At 38.7% G+C, this 25,248-nt stretch overlaps 1 protein-coding gene across 1 annotated transcript; it reads right to left on the bottom strand.

The window, feature by feature from the left end:
• Positions 1 to 8,956: 8,956 nt before the first annotated feature.
• LOC105032882 (eukaryotic translation initiation factor 5) lies at positions 8,957 to 14,793 on the bottom strand. Its single transcript, XM_010907474.3, has 2 exons — positions 14,644 to 14,793; positions 8,957 to 10,936 (listed from the first exon to the last, which is right to left on the bottom strand). Exon 2 carries the CDS (start codon positions 10,545 to 10,547, stop codon positions 9,201 to 9,203), a length of 1,347 nt encoding a protein of 448 aa, XP_010905776.1. The 5' UTR covers positions 10,548 to 10,936; positions 14,644 to 14,793; the 3' UTR covers positions 8,957 to 9,200.
• Positions 14,794 to 25,248: the final 10,455 nt, after the last annotated feature.

The following is a 25,248-nucleotide window of genomic DNA, read 5'->3' as shown; positions in this document are numbered from 1 at the left end:
CCTTCGATCTGAGATCACAATGGTGACTTATAAGCAACTCACTGTACTTTGGTGCTAGACTATCTAAATTTTTAATTCAGTGATAAAAGATTTCTGGGTGCAGTCAAGTACTTGTTAAGTTAGTATGTGAGTCAAGATGGGATTGATCCCTCCGGATTCAGGAGTTAATGCATCACTCTATTTCAATTTAGTAAAATCTTGATCAGGATAATCCATATGATGGATTTGAAAGGTTGAGTTACAATGTGGTTGACTATTCTAGGGTTGACAGTGAAACTCTAAGTGACCTTGAACATTAGGATCAAAGAGATGAATTATACAGTAACCATATGCCAGTAGGTTATTGAATGTTGCTTTGTAATCATTCAACTTATCCAGATATCGGGTCTCATTGCTAGATGGTTACATCGATTAGTTCAGAAAGTTGTTCCCGTGCTACCAGCTTAGATTCGAACCTATGGGGTTACACTCAAAAGAAGTTTTAGTCTAATTAAGTGACTGATCAACGATTGAGAATCATTTTAGGATTTAATCATCAATTCGATTGATGATTAACCTGATGTAAAAGTTGTAATGAATTAATTTACTAATGATTAGTGAATTAAAAGAGGATTGATAAGTAATTAGATTGCTGATTAGCTCAATTTAATTGAGTAATGTAATTTGGTTCAAGTCTGATTGAATTAGATTCGATCAAATTGATCTAATTGCTAAGGGTGATTAATTTCTGATTTGATCAGAAATTGGGACTGATTAAATTCTGATTTAATCAAGTTTGAAACCTAATTAGATAGGGTTCAAGTTATTCAATTGGCTCTAACCTAATTTGATTAGGTTGGAGACTTATTGGATAAATCCTAAGAGTCCAAACCAGCTTGGACTCTCCCAACCACCGACCACCCTTGTGCACAAGCCCTCTTCCCAACACAAATTTAGATTTGCATGAGAATCTCCATGCTAAAAGGTTTTATGTAGCCCACTCTAAGTGCCCTAAGGATGAGATAAGATTTGGTTCAAATTGAATTTAAATTGGATTCAAATTCAGTTTGGAACTTGATTCTTATCTTGGTTCGAATTTGATTTGAACTTGGACTCTATCTCCCCATCCATGCCATCTACAAAAGGCCCTAATTTTTGTATGACGAAAGATCAGATCTTTGTGAGAATTCTCATGCATGAGATTAGGATTTTGGGCGTAAGGTCTTGGGTTTGGGAAGCCATCTTTGGTGTGTCAGCATAGAGGAGTTCTTCCTCCTCTTGGGTGAGTGAAAACCTAGATCTGATATAAGATTTTTGGTGAAAAAAAAATAAAAGAGAGAAGAAAGTTCTCTTCTATCTTTTCCACCACCATATCCTCCTCCATCTTCAGATCTGGAGGAGTCCAAAAGATCCGAAGAAAGGAGCAGATTAGCCATCCAACAGATCTTCGTGTGAACTAGCATTTTCGAAGAGATCGATCAGCACAGGACTTCGAGTGGACCAACCATAGAGGTCGGATACCCTATGTGACTGTGAGCATCCTTTGAGTCCTTGTGATTCAGGTATTAAGTTTTGAACTTGATCTGTATGTAAATGTAATCTATAAGTATATGTTTAGATGTGATCTTGCATGCTGATTTTGTTTTTCAGATCTTTGTATGCATATATGATATGTTATAAATCGATTAGATCTTAAGCATGCATTATAGATTAAATTATTTAATCACATATTTTCTGCTGTATAAAAATTTTAAAAATACATGTTTTGCACCTGTCGGTTTTTCTTCAGATTGATGCTCTCTTGTGCGAGGGGAAGCCGACTACCATAGAGGAGAAGGATTGGAAGTGGCTTCAAATGTAGATGGTAAGTACGATTCGCTTATACTTGATGAATGATGTGGTGATCTATATGCTTAGCGAGATTTCTCCAACAGTGATGTAGACGAAGCTCGAGGAGATATACATGGCGAAGTCACTCACCAATACTCTCTCCCTATAGAAGCAGTTCTATTAACTACAAATGAGCAAGGGACAGAGTATGTAGGAGCATCTCAGTAACTTTCAGAAGATCTTCACTGATCTCCTCAGCGTTAGTGAAAAGGTTAAGGAGAAGATCAGGGCGTTGGTCTTGCTTTCATTGCTTCCTTCTTTTTTTGAGTCTTTGATGACTGCTTTTCTTATGGGGAAGAGCACCATCAAGATGGATAAGGTCACTTCTACACTTCTCCAGAATGAGATTCTCAGGTGAAAGAATTGAGCTTCGAGTTCAGATGGTGACTCGACTTTGACGGTGACTGGAGATGGTGGTGGTAAAGGACAAAGGGCAGAGGATCGTAAAATGGGTGACCCAAGTTCAAGTCAAGGGATTACAGTAAGATCCGGTGTTACAGGAGTGATGAGTTGGGGCATCGAGTCAGAGATTGTCCATAGCTCAGAGATCGGACGAAGGCTACTGTGACAGTGATCCAAGATAGCGATATAGAAGAAAGTGATGATTTTCTTCTGGTGTCTAATGAGGTATCTACTTTTTTTCATAATGGATTTTAGATTCTGTTTGCATCATGTTCATTATAAAGAGGAACTGTTTCATTCTCTAGAGAGCAGTGAGGACATTGTTCATCTATCGAATAGATCGAGCTGTGCGATCAAGGGCATTAGGACTGTCAGCTTACAGACTCATGGAGTAGTGAAGAAATTGGATGAGGTTCGATACATACGCAATTTCAGGAATAATCTAATTTTACCAAGCAAACTGGATTCAAACAGCTACAAGTGGAGAGCTGATGATGGAGTTCTGAAGATTTTACACAGCAATAGGATTGTTATGAAGGAGAAGAAGTATGGAGGATATTATCTCTTAGTAGGGTGCTCAGCATGAGGTAGAGCTTCAGGAGCCAGTAGAAGCTCAGAGCGAGATAGAGCTTTAGGTACAGGTGGATTGGGCACGAGATAGGAGACTCGAGAGGATGACAGGTGATATCACAAGCTGAAGTTCCTATTGCCATAAGAGACTACCCCGAGTAGGTTTCAGGTCAGACAGGTCAAAGCATGTGATGGAGATGAGATCGAGCGGTCTAGCTCGACTCCTATATTTTTTCATCCATGAGCAATCAGATATTTGCCTTAGGACATGGAGGCGAGATCATCTAGAAGCTCTCAAAATTATGTAGAGACTGAATGTCAAGTCAAGATGGAGATTATTGAATTTTAGCACCTCAAATTCGATCCATAGCAACCCAAGATGGAGAAGCCTACAGTAGAAAAGCCCAACACACAAGACCCAATAGGAGAAGCCCACTGGTGCATGCGGCTCGTAGTGCATAGGCCTAGCGCGTGCGGCCTAGGACTGACGGGCGCACAGCGCATGCACCGTGCGGTCCACGCACGGTCTAGGAGGCACTTCACTCGATCTTTGTCGTGGTCCATCGTGCAAGCGCATGATCAGATGGCCATGACATGCGCGAATGCACGATCTTGCGCCATCAAGTGGCCATGGGTGTGTGGGAGCGATCGAACGATCAGGAAGGGATTTTGAGTCCCAATAAGAGTATGGATGTAACTAGGACTCGATTTGGGCCCTATAAAAGAGGCCTGATGGCCTATGGAGTAGTAGGCAAGCCTGAGGATCTTGGAGAGCGGCAAAGGTTCTTCTTTGAGATTTTTGAGAGCGTTGTAAGGATTTTATATTTTTTGTAGAGAGAGAGGTTGATGTACAGAGTTGAGAGTGTTTGATCATCTCTTATATTTATTTTCTCTCATAGTGAAGCTTATATGCCCCATGGAGATAAACCTTAGGCTGATCCATATATTTGATTGTGTCTTTTTTTATATCTTTTCTTTCTTCTTGTTGCGGTATCAACATCATCACCAGTGTTAGCAATCTTAGACGGGAGATTCGTATTCTACACTTGTGAGAGATTCTTTCCAACAGCATCCCCCACTACAGCAGCCTCCTCCACTTTTATCCCTTCTTATCTTCTCCATTTTCTTCCTCTCCATCCTCCTTCACCTTATTCTTTGCTGGTGGCCCCTCTCCCATCCTTTCCTTTCTCATCATTCTCTTTCTCCTCGTCTTTTTTTTTCTCTAAACTAATCCATGAGCTCTATTCTTTTAGATGTCCCCCTCTACATCCGTCCATTCTCTACGACAAAAAAATCATTCTCCCTCTCCTTCCTCTTCACTCATTTCTCCACCTCCATGATGGCCTCCTCCACCTCCTTTTCTTCCTTCTTATCCATTTCACCTTCTCATCTTCCTTTTCCTCCAAATCGTCCATAAGACATCTCATTCATGGTGGCTCCTTCCACTTCTGCCTCTTTTGTCGGTAACCCATGTTTTTTTCTCTTCTTCTTCTTGTCCTCCTTCTCCTTTTATAATCCATTCCTTACCTGCAATCATTCTCCTCTCCTTCCCTTCCTTCTCATCCATTTTTCTTTCTTATTTTCTTTTCCTTCTAAGCCCATCCATGAATAAGAGATATTTTTATCCAATGAGAGAAAAATCTAATACTGTTTATTGATAAAATAAATGACTGAACTATATTGGAATATATCCATAACTAAAAGAGCCAGTTTGATATTTTTTAAAGTATAAGGATGTAAATAAAATTGAGTTAAAATTAAAAAAATATATTTCTATAGTTTTATTTTAAAAATAAAAATATTATTGATTTTTTGGTTGGAGTTAATTGTGAATTGTCTTTGGTCGAACTTTAAAAGATTACTTCATGTTCTCAAGGTAGAAAGGCTTTTGAGAAAACTGAGAGATATTTTTGTTTTCCAGGAGATATGTATTGGTCAAGTCATTGTAGTAATTGATACACTTGACTCATTTATATTGACCTTTTTGCACTTGAGTAATACAACACTATAAAGCCGACAACCATCTAATCCTATATGCCATGTGTAATCCTACGTGGCATTTGCTAATGATCTTAAGTGTCGACACTTCATTTCCCCTTGAAATGGTGTTTTTCATTTTACTAATATAGTATAGATGATTTTAATGGCCAAATGTACTTCATTCATGAATTATGGATGTCAGGTGCTAATGTGAGCTACAGAACATGATAAAAGGAAATACATCTCAGAAAAAAAAAAAAAGAAAAGAAGGAAAGAGAAAAAATACATAGCAAGAAGCTTAACAGTTGGAAGAAAGAAGGAAAACAAAAAATGACGGATTACAAAAATCATTAATATTGTATTATTTATTTAGAAATGAGAAGTACCATCTTCTACAAAAAAATTCCATGCAAAAAAAATAGAATAGAGTAATATTAAATACTTGGCTAGAAAATGCCACCACTAAGTTTGTAAATTGTAACCCATAAACGCTTGTTAAGTTAATAAGGATGTATAATAGATTAGAATCTTTGTATACTTCAAGAATAGTTTCTTTTGAGCAATGTATAGTTCAAGAATAAGTGAATACCTGTTATTTGCTTTATTTATGAAGAATTATACTGATAATGCTCACCAAAGAATTATACTGATAATCATTTAGTCAAGAAAAGCGGGATAGTGTAAGCGTTTAACCATCACCAACGACTGAAACCAGCATACGGTTTCATACCATTTTAAACAGGGAATCAGAGAGAGCTCAATAATGAAGAAAGCAATGCAAATTTACCACATCCTAATAAAGTGTGCATATCCCAACGACCTGTCTACAATTACAATCCAAAGAGTTTTTAACAAAGCGCTCTCCAACTTGTTTCCTTTAGTGGAAGGAACTTAGATGTACAAACAAAGGAGACAAACACAACACAAACTTTTACCCAAAAAAAACAAAACACAAACTGATTTTAACTGACCTTTGCATGCCTATACCACAAACTCTCTGATAGAGAGCAATAGAGACAGGACAGAAAGCACAGCCAAGAGACTCTTGAACGGACCAAGTTACGGCATACATAAATAACTCTTGACAAATAAAAGAAATCTTTTTATTTAGTAATAACAAATTGGATCTAAGCTCCTCTCCCATGGGCAAGCCCCTATGACATCTGCCCTAGCCCACCACCTAGGCCATGCTACATTTGAGTTTTGATATCCTCATTTTGAGTGATGGTGTTCTTCAGTCCTCCGTCTTGACCGCGAGCTGCGTTAGTGATAACTTCTTGCTGATTATCGCTGGGTTTATCTCCAGAGGTCCAATTCGAAGTGGTCGATTTTTTATATCATTCTTTTCGCCAGTAGTTGTAGCATAGAGAAGAGGTGAAGGAGGAGGAATCAGCTGAAACGGTGAACGTCTGGTGGAAGATACAGAAGGGGAGGGAGGTCGTCAAAATATGGGATAACAAGAGGAGAGGTGGCCTGGAGGAGGAGGGTGGGCTTCCTTCTGCTGTGATGATTCAAGATGGCACTCATGGACACTCGATATTTTGGATGCATTTGGTTTGCAATCGAAATCAGAATGAATTGGAATAGAAATCGAAATGATCATAGGCATATTTGGTTCTATCGAAATTGGAATGAAATTCAAATCTTAAAAGAGAACAGAGATCGAATTCTAAAGGATTAAGGTACTTTTATTTTCTCTCAGAATTGAAATAAAAATAAAATTTTTTTACATCAAATGTTTAGAATGAAAGTTATTTATTTTTATTTTTATTGTAAAGTCCAGCTCCACTCAGTGAAAGATGCCCTTCTTTCCTTATTTGCGGGGGAGGAAGGGAGAGGAAATTAGAGTAGTGGAATATACGATGAGAAGATGGGCGAAGGATGCGTGCTTTGTTGCTACGTTGTCGAGAAAATTATGTGTGAGCTGGTTAGCCAACCAACAAAAATACCTGTTCTCGGCTCCTAGCTTTCTATATTCGGATTTGGGTCCACCTTTTTAACAGGGACCACCAGCCAACCTCTTGTTGGGTGAATTGATTTTGAAGCTGGGAGGGAGCAGATGTGGATTGTGGCGAGATAAATAAACACCATATGCACGCATGGGAAAAGAGGAAAAAAGAGAGAGAAAATGAAGATTGCTTGAGGCTGATTGCCGACATGGACTTTTAATAAAAATACAGGTACGAAGTTTCAAGCTGACGGTCCAACTTGCAAGCTAGATGACGTATTTGATTTAGAGGATGGTGAGTGGTCAGCCTTGAAGGGCAAATAGTAGCTCTTGATTTTTTATCACCCTAGATAGTAGATTGACGTATATTGCTTATCAGATTTGGTTGTTCAGAAATAATCCGAACTTCAAAGTCGAGGTAGTATCTGCACATTGAATGTTGGAGAGAGCCTGCTATTTAGTTGAGTATAGCTGTTTTGACATTGCCAACATGTCCCTTGTCATCCCAAGATCCTAGGACTCCCTTGCTGCACCTATAGCGATCCGGAAGGCTCTTTTCATTTCTTAGAAGTCCCCTTTCTCGGGATTTATCAAGATCAAATTTGACGGTAGTGTTAGAGAGGGTAGAGATGGTGCAAGCTATGTTATATGAGGCTCGGATGCTAGGCTGTTCGCTGCAGAGGGCTCTCATCTTTACAAGCTATCTGTCTTCGGAGCGGAGCTCTATGCCATTTGGATGGACATCATTTATGCAAAGGAGGAGCTATGGGCAAAGATGATCGTCATTAAAGATGACTCTACCACAGTCATTGATTGGATCTGAGACAAGATGAGGCATTTGAAAACCCATCCACTGCTCCATAATATCTGGAGGTCGCTTCGTCACTCCACCATAATATCTTTTCAACACGTAGACGAACAGTGCCACAGAGTGAGTTGCATCTTTTGTTGCCGAATACATTAGAGACTGGATCTAATATCAAGATGACGACTGTCTGCAGATACTATATAATATTTTATATTTAAATTTTTTAAACTGTACTCGTATCAAAATGATATGATCGTCTACTTATATCATAAAAAAATAAAAGTAAAAAAACAGAAGAGAAAATGAAACCGTATATTGAGAAAAAAGAAGGAATTAAAAAAAATAAAAAATATGTGAAAAAGCCATGTTTGCTCCTCTAAAGATGCGTTGGAAGAGAGATACTGATTGCCTCGTATTCGGAGCAAATCTCTACTTTGCAAGCAGTATTGATGAAAATGGCATGCCTCCTCTCTCTCTCTCTCTCTCTCTCTCTCTCTCTCTCTCTCTCTCCATCCTCACTAAGGTTATGTTTTGAACATCGGAACCTTCCCGATCCACCATCACCATGATGGGGCATACCTCAGGCTCCTAACTGGATGATCCAGGATGATTCGATAAGCCCTAGTTGGTATCATAAATCCACGCATATATGGCAGTTTTGAATTCTGGCTAAAACAATTTTTACCAAATCTATCATGATAATTTGTTGAGCCTCCTGTCCTCCCAAAGATGCCAATTCTCAAGATTAGTACCACAAGCTGAAGTGTTTACTTTCTAGCATCCACCCATGGCCGAAAGATATTTCCCACAAAGATTGAAAAAAAAGAAGAAGCTATTTTCACTTTTATTTGATGTCTAATTGCACTCCAGAAAAAGCTCTAGATTTCATTGACTTACATCCTAGAACAAACAAAAGACCACATCAACCAACAACGATTAAGCCAACAACAAGGACCATGATACCTCTATTCATCATAAAATCATTTCAAAGTTGCCACTTTGACCCTTTTTTGGGTCTTTGAGAAGTAAATCACTGACATAATTTTAATAACCAGTACCATTAATGGCCATTCAAATCCATTAAAAGAGCATGTGGTTTCACAGCCATTAGAGGAACTTCCATAACCATATCCTCAATAGTTGCCCCGAGCCCAGAGCGTTGTAAAATATAGGCATCTGCAGAGGTAAGAAAGGAAAACGGACACAGCACCTACCAAACAAAATTCATTCAGGGCATGCCTTCCATAGATCCAAGTCAGCATTACTATAGTTGCAGGAACCAAGAGCAATAAAAATGATCAGCAACTAGAACTTCACACCACCTGCAAACCAAATTTAGAGCATACCAACCCGTCCCTGAGCCAAACTAGTCAAGCCAGTTAATCAAGGTCAAAGATGTTTATTATTTAATTGCACAAAGACAAGTCTGTGCAGAAGACTCTTATAACAACCAGACTAGGATAGCAATACCAGAACATATAGACTCCAACACCAACACAGACAATAGAGACAAGCAGCACTAGAAAATATAGACTCCCCAAAGTAGAAAGTACCAGAAATCCTGATAGATAACAGTCTGAAACCCAAGAATATTGAAAAGCCTAAACTGCTGGAGGCATGTAGTTACTCGTCTTCTGTTTCTGACTCAGCACTCTGAAGCCACTCGACAAAAGGCTTCATGTTCTTCAAAACCGGAGAGCTCTTTTTGACGCCAGCAAGACCTTCCTTGTACCACTGCACAATGCATTCTTCCTCCAGCATATCCCCATCATAGAGAAACTTTGCAGCTAAAGCCACCTCTTTCACCGCATCAGCACTACATTTCTCACAGAAGGCCTCAATAGCCCGGAGCAGAAGCAACTGGGATCCCTCATCCTGCACAGCAGCAGCAAGGTAGTTCTTTTTCTTGGCCACCTCCTTAGCAAACCCTTTCCCCACACCCTTGAAGAGGGTTTCAAAGAGTGCATTCATTACCTCCTGAGGGGAGCCAGTCACCGAACCTAGAAAGGACACAAGCTCACTTGGTGTTGACCCCTTGCTCAGTTTACCTTTGATCTCTTTAACCAACCGGTCATGGGTGTTAGATTTCTCCAACGCTTCTACAGCTCCGTTTTTTGTGGCTTCCTCTTTCTTTTCCTTTTTAGGTTTCTTCTCTTCCTCGTCTGTCTCAGTAGTGGAAAGCATGACCATTTCAGCAGTCACGGCATTGAGCTGCTCCTGGATGCGTTGGCGAGCTGCTTCAAGAGATGTATCAGTCTGCCACTGGACATCATCATCACCTTCTTCAGCCACCTCGTTATCACCAGACTGGCTGCCAGCTGGTGAAGAATGATCCTCATCAGACCCTGAGGCCTGCTTCTTTCGAGCAGCAGCTTTTGGATTTGCCCCTTCTTTGGATGATACAGCACCCTTCTTCTTCATCTCTTTCTTCAATTTCTTCTGTTCTTCATCAGCAGCTTCACCTTCCTTCAGCCTCTCTTTCTCTGCCCGCCTCATTGACTTCTTGTCTTTGGATCCTTTTTTCTGCTCCGGTGGGTTCTTCAGAATAAAAGATGTGAGCTTGTCCCTCATGTCCACATCTGATACAAACCCACATGCAGCACATTTGAGGGTGATCATCTGGGACTTGGTGATTACTATTTCAGTTTCAGGATTCCCGCAACCATAGCACTGCACATACTTTTTGATGAAGTTCTCAAGCAGCCCTGCTAGTTTGGCAGTGTCATGAGCCCCATTGACAATTGAAGTACCAGTTTTCACATCAAACTTTGACTGTGCACCAAGCTCACACCCAAAATATTTTGTGGTGTAGGAGGCAGGCCTTGCCAAAGCCTTTGCAATGTCCACCATGTTCACGATGTTGGTCTTGATTCCATTTCCACGACCTTCTATTTTGGTTATCATCTTTGGCATCTTGTACCTGTAGAAGGCATCATCACTGTTTGAGGCACCAATATTCTGCAAAGCCATCTTTGCCCAAGAAACCAATCGTAGGGACTAGAAGTGATGTCAGATGTAGTAAATGCTGGAGGTAGGGTTTGATGCAGAAGTAAGTGATGATGAGTGACTTGCTTCTTCGCTACAGAACTGATCAGAGGCAAGAGGAAAAGGTTGCTCCCAGCCGCAACCTTGAATTAGTGCAGAATCTGGAAATGGCTCGAGATGCATGCAACCAACTCTATCCAAAGAGTGTATGTGCTTTTTTCTGGATGTAGGGCAGTATTCTCCAAGCAACCCAATTAATCCCAAGTAAAAGGAGTCCCGTTCAGACATAAAAGATGTCTGGCACTTCACACTCTCCACTTTGACAGGTAAGAAAGGTAAGATGGAAAACAGCCTTCTTTAAAAGTAAATAAATCCTGCAAAACCAGAATAATTTTTTTTTTTTTAAAGTTATCCATCAAATAGATTATGTAAAGCAAATACTGAAAACAATGGGGATCACATGGCACTATACTAAAAAGGATGGAAGACGACAAAGAATATGGAATAAGATGTAAAACAAACTACTCCATGCAGTCACACCATGATACTAAATCAAGCTATTCAGCGTGCAGAAGACCCACATTTATCATCTCTAACTTGGCATCCTGTTAAAAAAGGTTCTAGGAAGACACGATAGTCAAAATTGTGAAGTTAATCCATAAGACTACTAATGCAATTATTAATGACCAGAATCATTAAGTCAAATATTGCTCAATGACCCAAAATTAGAACCATTCTCCAAAGTAGGTAAGCAAAAGAAAAACATTAACATTACATCTGGAGATTTTAATTTACCAGAACCATAACCATCTAGCCTTTTCCCAACTATCTGGGTTGGCTTTATAAATCCTAATCCACCAAGTATTCCTATTTAAAGCCACTTCTGATGTTACTTAAAATTAGATTTTAATTTCAAATTCACAATTTTATCCTTGTTCTAGATTTTATAATTTAATTTTATGAAGTTGAGATTTATAGGAGGTGTTTGATCTTAAAGCAATTTCAAAGCTATGAAGCAATCAGCAATCTTACCCCCAAACTTATGGAATCCAGATTTAAAGTGCTTACAAGATGGCAATCCATACAGAAATACAAACAGATGAAGCATTTAGGTTAAAGATACATAGCATAGGACCTACTGAAATTCAGACACCAATGATTTGGGTTTGGCCTTAATTTTTGACTTGACTGTAGCGTAATATCAAGTCTCTTTGGTTTCAACAAGATTGGATCTAAATATACCAGAGGCTAACTTGATTGAAGTTTAGGTTTAGATTAATTACTAGATAGGATTATAGTTTAGATTTGGGATGGCTCAGCAATGACCTGGATTAAATTGAAGATTACCTAAGCCATCTGCACCTCCAATGTGTTTGCTCTTGAGCAAGGAAAAATTGCTATCTTGTAGCAAGAAAGCAGTTTCTCCAAATACGAACAATCCAGAGGTTAGTTATTCTACATTCTCCTAAAAGCAGATATTAAGAATATGCTTAAATGAAATAAGACTTTTCTGGGTAAAGAATAATACTTTTTTATGGAATGTCACGAATACCTGCTATGCATGTATCATTGCAATTTAATTTTAAAAGCCTGAAGGCTTTATTCTGAAGAACATAAAATGCACTCAAAATACGTTTGACAAAGTTCTTCATTGAATGACATAAGAATAATTCCTTGCAATGTCTTATGGATCAAGCACCAACAAAAATCATGTATTACAGGTCAACAAGATAACATGCCACAAATATTACAATATCATGAGTTCCATGAAACAAAGCCGCAACCTTATACAGGAGAACTAATTCTCAACTAAAACTATGATCAATCATCTCAATCAAAAAAAAAAAAAAAAGTGTTTTTCAACATGAAATAGTCAAGAAGGCAGCCCACAAAAAAAAGGAAAAGTTACATCGCTTAAGTTTCTCCTTGGGCTTGTACAATGCGTCAGGATTTTCCCAATGGGGAATTCTTAGCAAATTGAGACAAACTAACATTTTTCTAAAGAAAAGAAAATTATTTGATTACAATCAAAATAATGGAATACTTTTTTTTTTTTTTTTGGTTGGGCTGGGGGGTGGGGGGGGGGCAGACTGTGTTGGAGCTCAAGCCTTGGACAGTGTTTTCTTGCCGAAGATTTTTCCTTTCCTTTTTTTTTTCTTTTCTTTCGACGTTAACTCCAATGTAACCAAAACCTATGAAAGAAAGGGAGCTCATATGTTAGATGGGGCACATGCATTCAAGTTCCACTTGCAATTTTTCTTTCTGTTTGTCATCATCATTTTTACAAGACACTTAGATTTAATGTAAAAGGGTGTTTTTGTCTAATAAGTTGACAGAAGACCCCTAGGAGAATATTCCAAAATGTGAAATTATCACTTTTTAATACAATTGGGATATAGATAAGTATGTTGAACATATCAATTGCGGATCAACAAACACAGATTCAAAGACTAAGCTGCAAGATCAGATCAGGCTTTGATTGATAATGGGCTTGTCTAAGCATGTTCAGTTAATTAATAAGACAAGCTCAAGCACGACTCAAAGCTCAATATTTTATATAGGCATGCCTAAACACTTTGTCCTGCAAAAAGAAATCAAAGCTCACTTTGCCCAATCATAGGTCAGCTCAGCTCATTTACACCCTACCAAAAGTACACACATACACCATCATCCATAAAATATTGGTAAGGTGGCACTTTCCTAAAATGGTCATGCTTTTTCACAAATTCAAATGTGATAGAGATAAAACAAATTGGAGCAGCTCAAGACTCCAATCATCAATTGCATGCATGTCAATAGGCAATAAAAAACCTAACATAGTCGCATCATACAATGACTTCTCATAAACCGATCACCAAAATAGGACAATCCACATTACACGAGACTCTTGCCACCACAGGGTCTAAGGAGGGTCTGATATAGACAGTCTTGCCCCTGTGTGCAGAGAGACTGTTGCACTAAGTCCTGCCCTCATTAATCACCAAGGCTTAAAGATGACAACTAAATACCTTCCTTAAAAGTTCTATCATTGCCTAGTCTCCTCCATTACACACACGCACGCGCGAGCGAGTCCTGCCCTCATTAATCACCAAGGCTTAAAGATGACAACTAAATACCTTCCTTAAAAGTTCTATCATTGCCTAGTCTCCTCCATTACACACACGCACGCGTGCGCACGCACACACACACATATATATATATAAGCAGTAGCAGAAATGTGGAATGAAATAAAACAACAAAATATATTGCAGACTGCTAAATTAGATCAAACATTAGTTGAGGCAGAGTGATCAAATCCAAAACCCCAACTGACATCCATAACTAAAATGGAACTATCTGTATGCCAAGAATTGGCCGATTTAAAAGAAGTTCAAGCTTCAACTTATTTGCCCATAATAATATAAACCATCAAACTAAGAAAAAGCAAACCCTATCCATCAAAACTAGGCTGCTTGGATCAAGAGTTCCAACTCAAAATGCTAGCCGAGTTACACTAACAATATAAGAACAAAAGGGTAAAAAATAAAGACTTGGAAGCTGGTATTAAAACTAATCTGATTATAAGAAAACTCAACGCTCATAAACGATCCATTAAGCTATACCAAAAAAAAAATGATCAAATTATAATCAAACTATAATTATCATGTCAAATCCTACATATATATTTATACACACATATCACATCAAATCAAAATCATACACAGAGATAAGTATCGGCAACAGACTGCTTGAACCAAAAAAAAAAAAAAAGCATACCAATCTCAGAATCAAACTAAAAACCTGTAAATCAAACAAATGCTAATCAAGTCATGAATTTCCAGCAATCCACCGTCCACCGTCTAAAAGAATACGATAATCAAACCATACTCGTACAACAAAGATCAGAAATAAAACAAATTAAAATCAAAACCAATCGCTCCAAAGAGCAAATCGATCCAAAATCCCTACATAAAAACCTACAACTAGCACAACTATCAGGCCCCACAGAATCCGGGAAACAAGCAAAATAATTAACATAAGCAATGGAAAAACGAGATCGGATCGACAGGAAGCAATTGAAAGAAGAGTAGGAGGCCCTTACCTAAACGAATCGCGTAGGGAAAACCCTAGAACTCGTTTCTCTCTCTCTATCTCTTCTCTCCGAGATGGGAAGAATAGAACAATGACCAGGAGAGGGAAGGGATTTATTTATATTGAGGCAAAGGAAGGTCCCGGAAACCCAACTTGTTAGAAGTCATTCCGCCGCGTTATCCCACACATTCAAGGCAGATCCGTACCCATATAAAAATTTTGTGCGGATGCTAGCTCGGCCATTCATCGCTTCAAATTAAACCGTTGGTAGATCGCGTTGATAGAAAAGCCCCAGATCTGTAACTTTAACCGCATAAGAATTTTATGCGAGAGATCGGAGGGTTTTCACCTGTCCCAGTCTGATAGGAACAGGAGGGACAGGTATACTGGTATGAGGATTTGGAGCCGTCAGATCTCGTATTTCGGCGATCGGAAGGCATAGTTGGATTCTCGACTTGTTCAAGAGTCGTGCATTCGTTCTGACACATGGCGGTAGATTCCGAGGTCTTTCGTGTGTTTCGTCGTTGGTGTGCAAGGGATCAATGCTGAGGAGGAAGTGGATTTGAACTTAAGCACTTTCAAAAATAAATCAAAGAATTAAATTATAAAAATTATATTGAGATTATTGATCAATTATATTTATATTCAATAATTAATTAAATTATTAATTTTAAATAAAATTTAAATATCATATCAAAAAAAATAACCATCCAAAGATATAAAAAAATCTGTATCATCTTCTCCTTATCTAAGAACAATTTCTATTTTTTATATTAGATAAATAATTTTACTAACACCATTAATTTAATGGTGCAAGTATATATTTTATGGGCCATTGTATGTAAATGAAATACATATAAATGTCAAGAAAATTTTTGTAATCTACTCTAAATTAAATTAAAAATATGCGTATTTGAGGCGCAGGTTGTCCCGACAAGGCTCAGCTAGGAAGCCAATGTCGTTGGTTACGTGTGAAAGTTTTGGCATTGCTCGGATCCAAAGGGGATATCCCACAAAAAAATAAAATTACATTTGCAATGCGAGAAAGTATGGTAAGAGGAGTTTGAAATGCGTGGAGAGACATGATCATGGCGTGGATGCTCACGGACGTAGCATGAGTTGGATGCAATTATTTAATTTTAAATACATGAGTATTATAGAGCTTTCTATTTTAAATCAAAAAAGACAGTGCTACTAGAGGGTAACTCTACTACTGTTATCTTTTAGATTCATAGAGGTATCACACAGTTCGAGGTTCATCACTCATCCGAGATATCTGGACTGTTCTTCGCTAAATTGTTGCGGTGCAAATTCGGCATGTCTTTCAAAAAATGAACACTGCAGCAAATTGTGTGACGATTTTTGTTGCTGATCATTCCAATTACTGATTATAAAGGTCTGATGATGATTGTCTGTAAATTCTATGAAATTTTGTGTATCTTGATTTTTTAAACTGTTCTCGCATCAGATTGGTGTAATCGCCTATTTTGTATCAAAAAAAAAAATACATGCAATCAATGATAAAAATTAAATTAAAATTTATAGAATTAGAAGTAAGAGGGATAAAATAAGAAAAGTGAAGAATAAACAGTATCAATTTTATTTTTGTTTGTCTCCTATTCTTCTTTATTTTTTTAAAATTGGTTACAGATGTGAATGAGAAATGAGCAGAGGCTTTTCTAAATAGAATCTACTTGGTTTAAAAAACTGTGTAGATGGGAGATAGAGATGCAAAAATTAATAGAAGAGCAATATATAGCTTGTTAATTATATTTTTTAGAATATTTTGTTAGAAGAAGAACTAAAAATATTCTAGTTGCAAAATTTTACATATTTCAATTGTAAAATAGTATATTTTTTTTATTTAATAAAATAGTATATACAAACAAGGTTAAGCCAACATATTGTTTGAGAAAAGATGAGTTATCCTTTATCTATATTATGTAAGAAGTAAAAGCCTTTCAATTTTCAAATAAGTTTCAATTGTTAATTATTTTTACATTGGATAACATTAACATTTAATCGAGAATTTAGAAATATTCTACTAAATCTTAGAATAATTTTTTTTATAAAAATAATATTCAACATATGATTTCTAATGATTGAATCCTTACAATCCAAATAATGACTTGCTATATTAATCTCTTTCTATCAAACAATGGTCACACATTTAATTTTTAATTTTATTGATCACTATTATGGTAGAAATCTATCCTGAGGTTGGGTCGGCTGAACCTTAGCAGCGACTGCAGTCGGCGATAGCTAGACGGCAGCGACAAGATCTGGAAGAAAAATCTCCGATCGAAGTTGACTCCGATAGAGATCCTCCGATGCTCAAGTCAGATATCTGGCATAGATGAGAAGGAGTGAACGTGTTTGAAGAGATTTTTCATACTATGGGGATCCTCTATGGGCCTTTATTTATAGGCGAGACTTAAAAACTACGAGAAGAAAGGTGGATCAGATGGTTGGTTTTGTTTTATCTGACGAGATTCGGTCGTTATACTTCTCTTATCTGGAGAGATTTATTTATTATTTATTTCTTATCCGCTCGTCATCATTTATTCTCGGTGGTCATGAGATTTGAAGATCTACATGTGGGTTGAAGGTCAACCTTTCTTATTTTGCCAAACAAGATTAGCTCAAGTGCCTTGTTAGGTCGGCCAGTACCAAGTTTGGTGGAGATAGATCATCGAAGTAAGGACTAGCGACTGAGGTCAGAAATGGAGATATGGCCAAGCCCCTATTAGATTTCAAATCGAAAGCTATATGAAGTAAGCGAATTAGGAGAGATTGACGAAGCTCGAGATACCTTCATATCCTTTATGCCTTATGTCTTTGGCTAGTACGAAATCACCCCCAACATAAGCCCCCTACTCCCGAGTTTGAGTCAGAGTTGGTTCGGATGAAAGAAGTATATCAAGTCGAAGCTGTCGAAGACATGGGACGTATGCTTTTGCTTCAATTTGATTGCCGAGGTCCTTGTAGGCTCTGCTTGCTGAAAAAGTGAGGACCCTCGGTCTTCGTCGGCTCTGCTTACTGAAAAGTGAGGGGCTTTTAGTCTTCGTCGGCTCTGTTCGCTGAAAAGAGAGGGACCTTCGAGAGTCCTTGTAGGTTAGCCCCTACTTCTTAGTAACCGAGGTCTTCAGTCCACATGACTTAGAGTTCGTTGGCTTCGCTCGACTTGTCAGTGGGCAAGGAGTACCATTGGATCACTGTCGCCATAGCCTCTGCTTGACTTATCCATGGGCAAGGAGTGCCATTGGGCCGCTATTATCGTGGCTTCTGCTCGACTTAACCATGGGCAAAGAGCACTATTGGGCCACTATTATCGTGACCTCTGCTCGATTTGCCCATGGGCAAGGAGTGCCATTGGGCTGTTGAGTTGTTGACCTGCAAAAGAATAAGAGAACTTGTTGGATTGGCTCTGGTTGGGCCTTTCGATTCCTAAGTCAAGTCGAGCTTTGGAGTAGAGAGGATAAGAAATAATTAGAGGAGTGTTACCCTATTTTAGTCAGTTCGTCTCTAGTCGACCTTCATTGGTTGGCGTTCGTAAATCTTTGACTTCCTGAAGCTTGATTTTGGGAGGTTGACCTTTGGGAGTTTGGCTTTTAGAAGCATATTTTTGGAGGGGGGTCGACCTTTGGAGGTCGAATTTAAGACAGTCTGCATCGAAAGTACGACCTTCTCAGATCGGCCTGGAACTTCAACTTGGCATCAAGCTTCATTTCAGCCTTGATCTTTCATTTTAGCTTTTGGCTTTTTGTTTGATGGCTCGATCTTGATTTGCTTAGATTGATCTGCTGATATTATCGGTCTTCTGGTGATATTGACCTTTTCAGGCTGACTTTCTAATGACCTAAGCCTTAAGCATGATCTTCACCTCATCTTGATCCTCACCTGATCTTTGGGCTTGATCTTCACTGTGGCCTTGGTTTGATCTTTACCTCAGCTTAAGTGCTCAAGGATCTGTTATTCTACAAGAAGGAAATATAATAGTAGATGAGGCTTGAAAGCCTCCTATGGTGAGAGTTGAGTTTTGTTTGAGAGCTTTTGGGTTCTTTTTGATTCTTTTTTATTATTTGCCTCAACTTGGACTTGATCTTTGCCTTAACTTGGTCTTGTTATTGCTTCGATTTTATCTTATTTTTACTTCGATTTTATCTTTTTTTTTATTTTGGATTGGTCTTTGATCCTGACTTCAGATCAGACTTGACTTCGGAACAACCTGATTTTGACTTCAGATTGGACATGCCACTCAGGAGGCCACCGTTGATTTCTCCATCCCAGATCGAGATTTCCAATATTGACCTAAGCTTAGCCCGATTCAAAATAAAGGCCGTCTCACTTAAAGCTTTTGGGCCTGCAGTGCATTGCGCATGGTTTGATCCAAAATTTTTCACAAAGATCCTCGTGCGTGTGGAGGCCCCGAGCCTTGACTGTATGAAAGAAGAGATCGGCCATCCTGTTGCGCGACATCGGCTCCACTAGATGGGTTCCGTCAAGTCATTGTTTGGCCGTCGCTGGTCCACCGTTTTGCTGCACGACATGAACTGATCGGAGATGATCCTCCGCACGACCATGCCATCTTCATTTTTTGAGCCAGGTTGCTTCAGATTTCCCTGATTGTAGCCGATTTCCCCTCTTCTCGCTCATCTTCTCTTCCAGCATCGGCATGTGCATCATTGCCCCTTGTGCATCCATCTTAGCAGTAATTGGTAGCCGACGGAGGATGCATCGGGGGTCTCTTGTCCCCCAAGGATGGAGATCGATCACGGCAGGGTTGCTCATGTGCTCTATGGTGATTATAGTCGGCGCCAAGGACTTCTTCGCAGGGGGTTGCTTCTAAGGGTCCGCCGACTGCTGCTGCTGCTGCTGCTCGGGTTTCTCCTTCTCGACGGGCTGATCATAGTGGTGGATTATGAGGCCAACCTTATCGCAGGTTCAGCTGAGGAGGCGCTATGGTGGTGAAATTGGATGCCGTTCATACGGATCCGGCCGAAGCAAATCTTATGGGCGCTGGCTGGGGTGCTGCTGAGGCGTTCGTTGTTGCAGACTTCGACGTCAAGCGCCCCCAGCCCCCAAGGTGGTGGGGTCGGGGATGACGAACTTGAGATGCTGGTACCACTATGGGTTGAGGTCGTTGGGACGAGTGCACTTTAGCTGCTCACCGAAGTCGACCTCCATGTGGGGGTTGGAGGACTCTGGGTCATCCTTGGGAAGGAGATCTCGAGCATCTAGCACCCCCACCACCAGTTCCCAGATGATTTATCCTTCGGGGAGTTTGGTCTTCCTTGTGGGTACATTGTAGCAATTCAAAAGAAAGTTATTTGTTCCTAAACATCTCCAATTGTTTCGACATCGGCCTCGTATGCGGCAGAACCGAATTCATGTCGCTGAACCTCGATCCCACCGACGCAAAGCTCACACCCATTCGCATGTCGGCCTCCGATAGCTTCAGGTCTAGGAATGGCGGTGGTAGGTGTTTGATATCAAGCTTGGAGCTAAGCAAGTCTGAAACCAAAAGGCCATTGGATAACTGCCCGGTGGTCGTGTGGCCGACGAAGTTCTGCCCACAGGGGACATGGTCACTTTTGGTCGGAGTTAGGATAAACATGTTGTTGCCGGTGTCCATCATCGAGTCATCGAAGAAGAGGATGGCAAAGAAGTTAGGACGATTGGTTCCATTGGAAATGATTGTGGAGATTAAGAAAATTAGCAGGAAGAGCAAGAGGGCCGGTGACATTATGTTGTTTGGGTAGCACCTGATTTTGACTGTTGACGTGTTCGATGTGGTTAGCAGACATGATGGCCTTTTTTTGCTCCGGTTGGTACACATTTCGGTTTCCTTTCTTGGTTGGCCATCACCTTTGCCAACCATGCATCAAAGAGGTCGGACTTGCCGTCTCTCTCTTATGGGAAGAGGATCAGACCTGTATGATGTGGCTTGACTCTCAAGCCCATGCCGTGCAAATATGTTAACTTTGGAAAGTCGACCTTCGTGAGATCGGCTCTGTACGATCTTCACTTTGATTTGAATGTTCTTTGCCTCAACTTAAATGTAATTTTTTTTTTTTAGTTCGGGCTCAAGCACCATCTTGATTCGGGTGTTCAAGGTCCTACGGCCCTATGAGAGGGAAAGAAAATAAAACAATGAATGGGAGTTTCAAAGCCTCTTACTGTGAGAGTTTTGAATCGTGGGAGTTCCTCCCGCTTCAATCTTGTTCTTCTGGGACGTCCCTTGAAGATAAGAAAACATGGATCTCTTACAATTTAGGAAGCAGAATTTGAAAGATTCTAGTAATCTTAAGGGATAGATTTTGTTTGGATCCAATTCATCACGATCTTCCTTATTTGGATCCTGTCAAGAATTCAAAAGTATGGACAAAGAATCATGAGTTTACTACGATTAAGAGATTTTCATAATTTTATTTCTTAATCGGATACTGCAATATTCTTTCTTGTTTGGATCCTTCTCCCTTATCCGGTTCCTGCTAAAGACTCAAATCAAATGTTGAATATAAAAATGATCCAAGAATCGAGAGATTTCGGTAATCTTTTTTATCTGAAAGTTGCGATCTCCTTTCTCATTTGGATCCTGATTGGGATGTCACGATCTCCTTCCTTATCTGGATTGTGCTAAGAATTCAAATTAAATTTTGAATATAGATAGTGGAGAAAAATAATCCACATAATCCCCTTCCTTATTTAGATTTTGTCAAGAATTTAAATTTCAAATCATGGATGGAGGAGCAAGAATGATTTGTGAATCGAGGGATTCCTGTAATATCCTTTCTGATTGGGATCTCCTTCCTTGTTTGGATCATGAGGTGATCAACTGAATTAAAAATGGTTGGCACGGATCTAGTCAGTATATGGCCAATACGGAGATGATTGAATCTGACCAGCATCTGGCTGATTTGAAGGTAGTCAGATCTAATCGACGTTGGCTGATTTGCATATGGTCGGTCCTGGTATGCATTTAGCTGATTTGTGGATGATTAGATCCGATCGGTGTTGGAGCAATGTGATGAAGCTCCTCTCGTTGAATGCTTACTCCCCGTAAACGAGTCTGACCCTTCTTCTAGTGCCAATCTGTTGCGACAGAAATCTATCTCGAGGTTAGATTGGCTGGAGCTTAGCGATGACTGCAGGATGGTGATAGTTGGTCGAGTGGAGGCCACGATGACAGCAGCCCATTGGCACTCCTTGCCCATGGGCAAGTCGAGTAGAGGCCACGACGACAGCGGCCCAATGGGCTTCTTGCCTATGAGCAAGTCGAGTGGAGGCACAATGATAGTGGCCCAATGGCACTCCTTATCCATGGGCAAGTTGAGCGAAGCCAACAAACTGCAAATCATCCGGACCGAAGATCTCGATGATTAAAAAGCAGGGACTAACTTACAAGGATCCTCAAAGGCCCCTCACTTTTCGACGAGCAAAGCTGACGAAGACTGAAGGCCCCTGATTTTTTAGGAAGCAAAGCCGACAAAGACTGAGGGTCCCTCACTTTTTCAGCAAGTAGAACCTATGAAGATCTCGACGACCAAACTGAAATAGAAGCATGCGCCCCAGGTCTTCGACAGCTTCGACTTGATATACTTTCTTCATCTGAACCAACTCTAACTCGAACTCAGAAGTAGAGGGTTTATATTAGGGATGATTTCATATTAGCCGAAGACATAGGGCATACGAGGACACGAAAGTACCTTGGACCAGCTTCTCCTGATTTGCTTACTTCGGATAGCTTTCGATCTGAAGCCTGATAGGGGCTTGGTTGTCTCTCCAATTTGGACCTTCAGTTGCTGATCCTTATTTTGACTATCTATTTCTACCAAACTTGGTACTGGCCGACCCAATAAGGCACTTGAGCTGATCTTGTTTGGCAAAATAGGAAAGGTTGACTTTCAGCCTCCACATAGATCTTCAAATTCTGTGACCACCGAGAATAAATGATGATGAGCGGATAAGGAATAAATAACAAATAAATCTCTCCAAATAAGGAAAGGATAATTATCAAATTTCGTCAGATAAATTAAGGCTAACCATTTGATTCTCCTTCATTTTCATGACTCTTCGGCCATGCCTATAAATAAAAGCCCATAGGAGATCCCCATAGTATGTAAATCTCTCTCCTAACATGCACATTCCTTTCCATCTGTGCTAGAGATCTAGCTTGAGAGTTGGAGGGTTCTCACTGGAGCTAACTCCAATCAAAAATTTTTTTTATAGATCCTGCCATCGCCGTCCAGCCATCACCAACCTACAGTCACTGCCAAGCTCCAGTCAACCTACCTCAAGATGGATTTTTGTTGCCACAGTTAAACCATGGGGATCCCTTATAGGCCTTGTTGCCCAGAAAAGTAGCAACCCAAGAGGAGGGATGAATTGAGTTGTTTAAAAATTTAAAACTAAATCTAAAATTTAGACAAGTATGTGCTTCAATTTAGGCTAACTTATGTGATTGTGAAGTGAATGCAAAGTACTACAGCAAAATTAAGATATTGAAGTAACAAAAAAAGAACTAAAAGCAAGTAAAGAAAGCAAGACAGTAAAGCAAGGAAGAGACAAGGCATAACATAAATACAAAATAATTTATAGTGATTTTGTGTAACCCCGCACCTATATCCACTCCTCAAGAGCTCCTTGAAAATTTTACTATAATCATCTTTATTACAATGTATTTGTTTTATTCAAGCTTACAAATAAATTCAGTTAATTTTTCGAGATTACCAACCAAAATCTATACACTGATTATTTTTCGAGCTCATAATTAATCCAGTTGGTTTTAGGACTCATCAATCAAAATCTTACAAAGTTTAATTTTGGACATGGATGGGTTCAATCTTCAAGTTTTTTTCTCTCAAAAAAATTGGTAAAGAAAATAAAATATAAAATATAAATTTCAGCATAAAAGAAAATAAGAAAATATAAACTCTTTGAAGCTTGAAGAAGTGGCTGTGAATTACTCTTTTGAAACTTCACTTTTCTTCTTTGATGCTTGAGAGGATATAGATAATGTTGGAGAAGATGACTCTTTGAAAGCTCTCAAAACTGTGTACTAAATTTCTCTCTTTTATCTTTTTTCAAGGATATTCAATGAACTTTATAAATTTGATTATTTTTCCCTTTTCAATTCTTTTTTCTTACTTTTCAAATGATTTTCTAGCTTTTTATAGGCTTGAAAGAGGTTTGAGAGTGAGTTTTGACTGTTAGAGAGCTTGGAGTAGCCATTAGATCCAAAAACTAGTCGTTAGAAAAGTGCAGAAAACAAGCTGTTATTGCTGTCCCAATGAATTGAGTTGGCTCCATTTGCAGTCAAGCTATCTCGATTTATAGATGAGCTAGCTCAGATTGAAATCAAGCTGGCTCAAGCAGAAATCTTAAAAATATAGTTTTCTATCTTCTCTAAGAGAGCCGGCTATCGAGCTAGCTCAAGCAGAGAAATTGAAAATATAGTTTTCTATCTTCTCTAAAAGAGCCGGTTCGGATTAAAATTGAGTCGGCTTGAGCCTGTGCCAGTCTTCTTCTAACATACTAGAATCGACTCAAAACCTTCTGGAGTCAGCTCCAAACCTTTCAATTTTATTTTTCTTCATATTTTGGCCTTCCAAATTTAAATTTCTTTGGTCTCAATGTTTCCAAATGATATTTACTTCTTTCAATTTTATTTATCTTCATAATGAACTATCCAAACTTATGAGAATTTATTCTTTTCAGTACTTTGGCTTGACATCTTGAGAGAATTTGTTCTTATGATAAATTCTTTATTTTGGATACTTGAAAAATCTTACATCTAACCTTGAAATACATGATTAGAATCATAATGACTCAAAATTTGGTAATCATCAAAATCAATCATAGGGTCAACAATCTCTCTCTTTTTGATGATGACAAAACTTTGAGTATATGTACAATAAAGATATAATGTGTTTCAATTAATTTATCAATATAAACATAAAGTGAATAAATAAATACTTGTAAACACTTACTTCATCAATATTGCCATTATATTCAAGGATGCATACATCTAAAATTATATTCAATATAGCATACTCATTTCATATGATTTTTCAAACAAGTGAATGAGTATCTCAAGCATAATGAATCAAGTGATCAATTCAAGCATTTCAAACATATGATCATCTCAAGCATATACTCAACATAACCCTCCCCCTTTTTGACAACATCAAAAAGCACATGGAAAGGATTATGTTAAATTTTTGGAATTTGATTTGAGTTCTCTTCATTCAAATCTTGGATTCAACTTTCAAATTTAGATTTTAAAATTTTTTTCTTTCCTAAAAAATATAGATGTAAAAATACTTCTGAATCTCAATTAGAAAAATATTAAATGTATGTCCTAGAAGCTAATATGACTGACACATTGTAATAATTCTAGGACATAATTTTATACTTAATATATTAATATGATCAATAAAAAGATAATATTTTTTTCATTCAAGTGTGATGTGTCCTTAAATCGTCTATAGAATTAGTTTCAATACACATTCTCAAGGTCTTGAGAATTAGAGATATGTATTTAATTCTTAAATGCTCCCTGTCATAGGATCATCATGAGGATGGTGATTGATCCTGATAGACTAACGCACAA

This window comes from Elaeis guineensis, chromosome 1 (genome assembly GCF_000442705.2).
Source record: "Elaeis guineensis isolate ETL-2024a chromosome 1, EG11, whole genome shotgun sequence".
NCBI classification, from domain to species: domain Eukaryota; kingdom Viridiplantae; phylum Streptophyta; class Magnoliopsida; order Arecales; family Arecaceae; genus Elaeis; species Elaeis guineensis.
The sequence above is the reverse complement of the archived record's forward strand: the minus strand, read 5'-3'. Positions and strand labels throughout refer to the sequence as shown.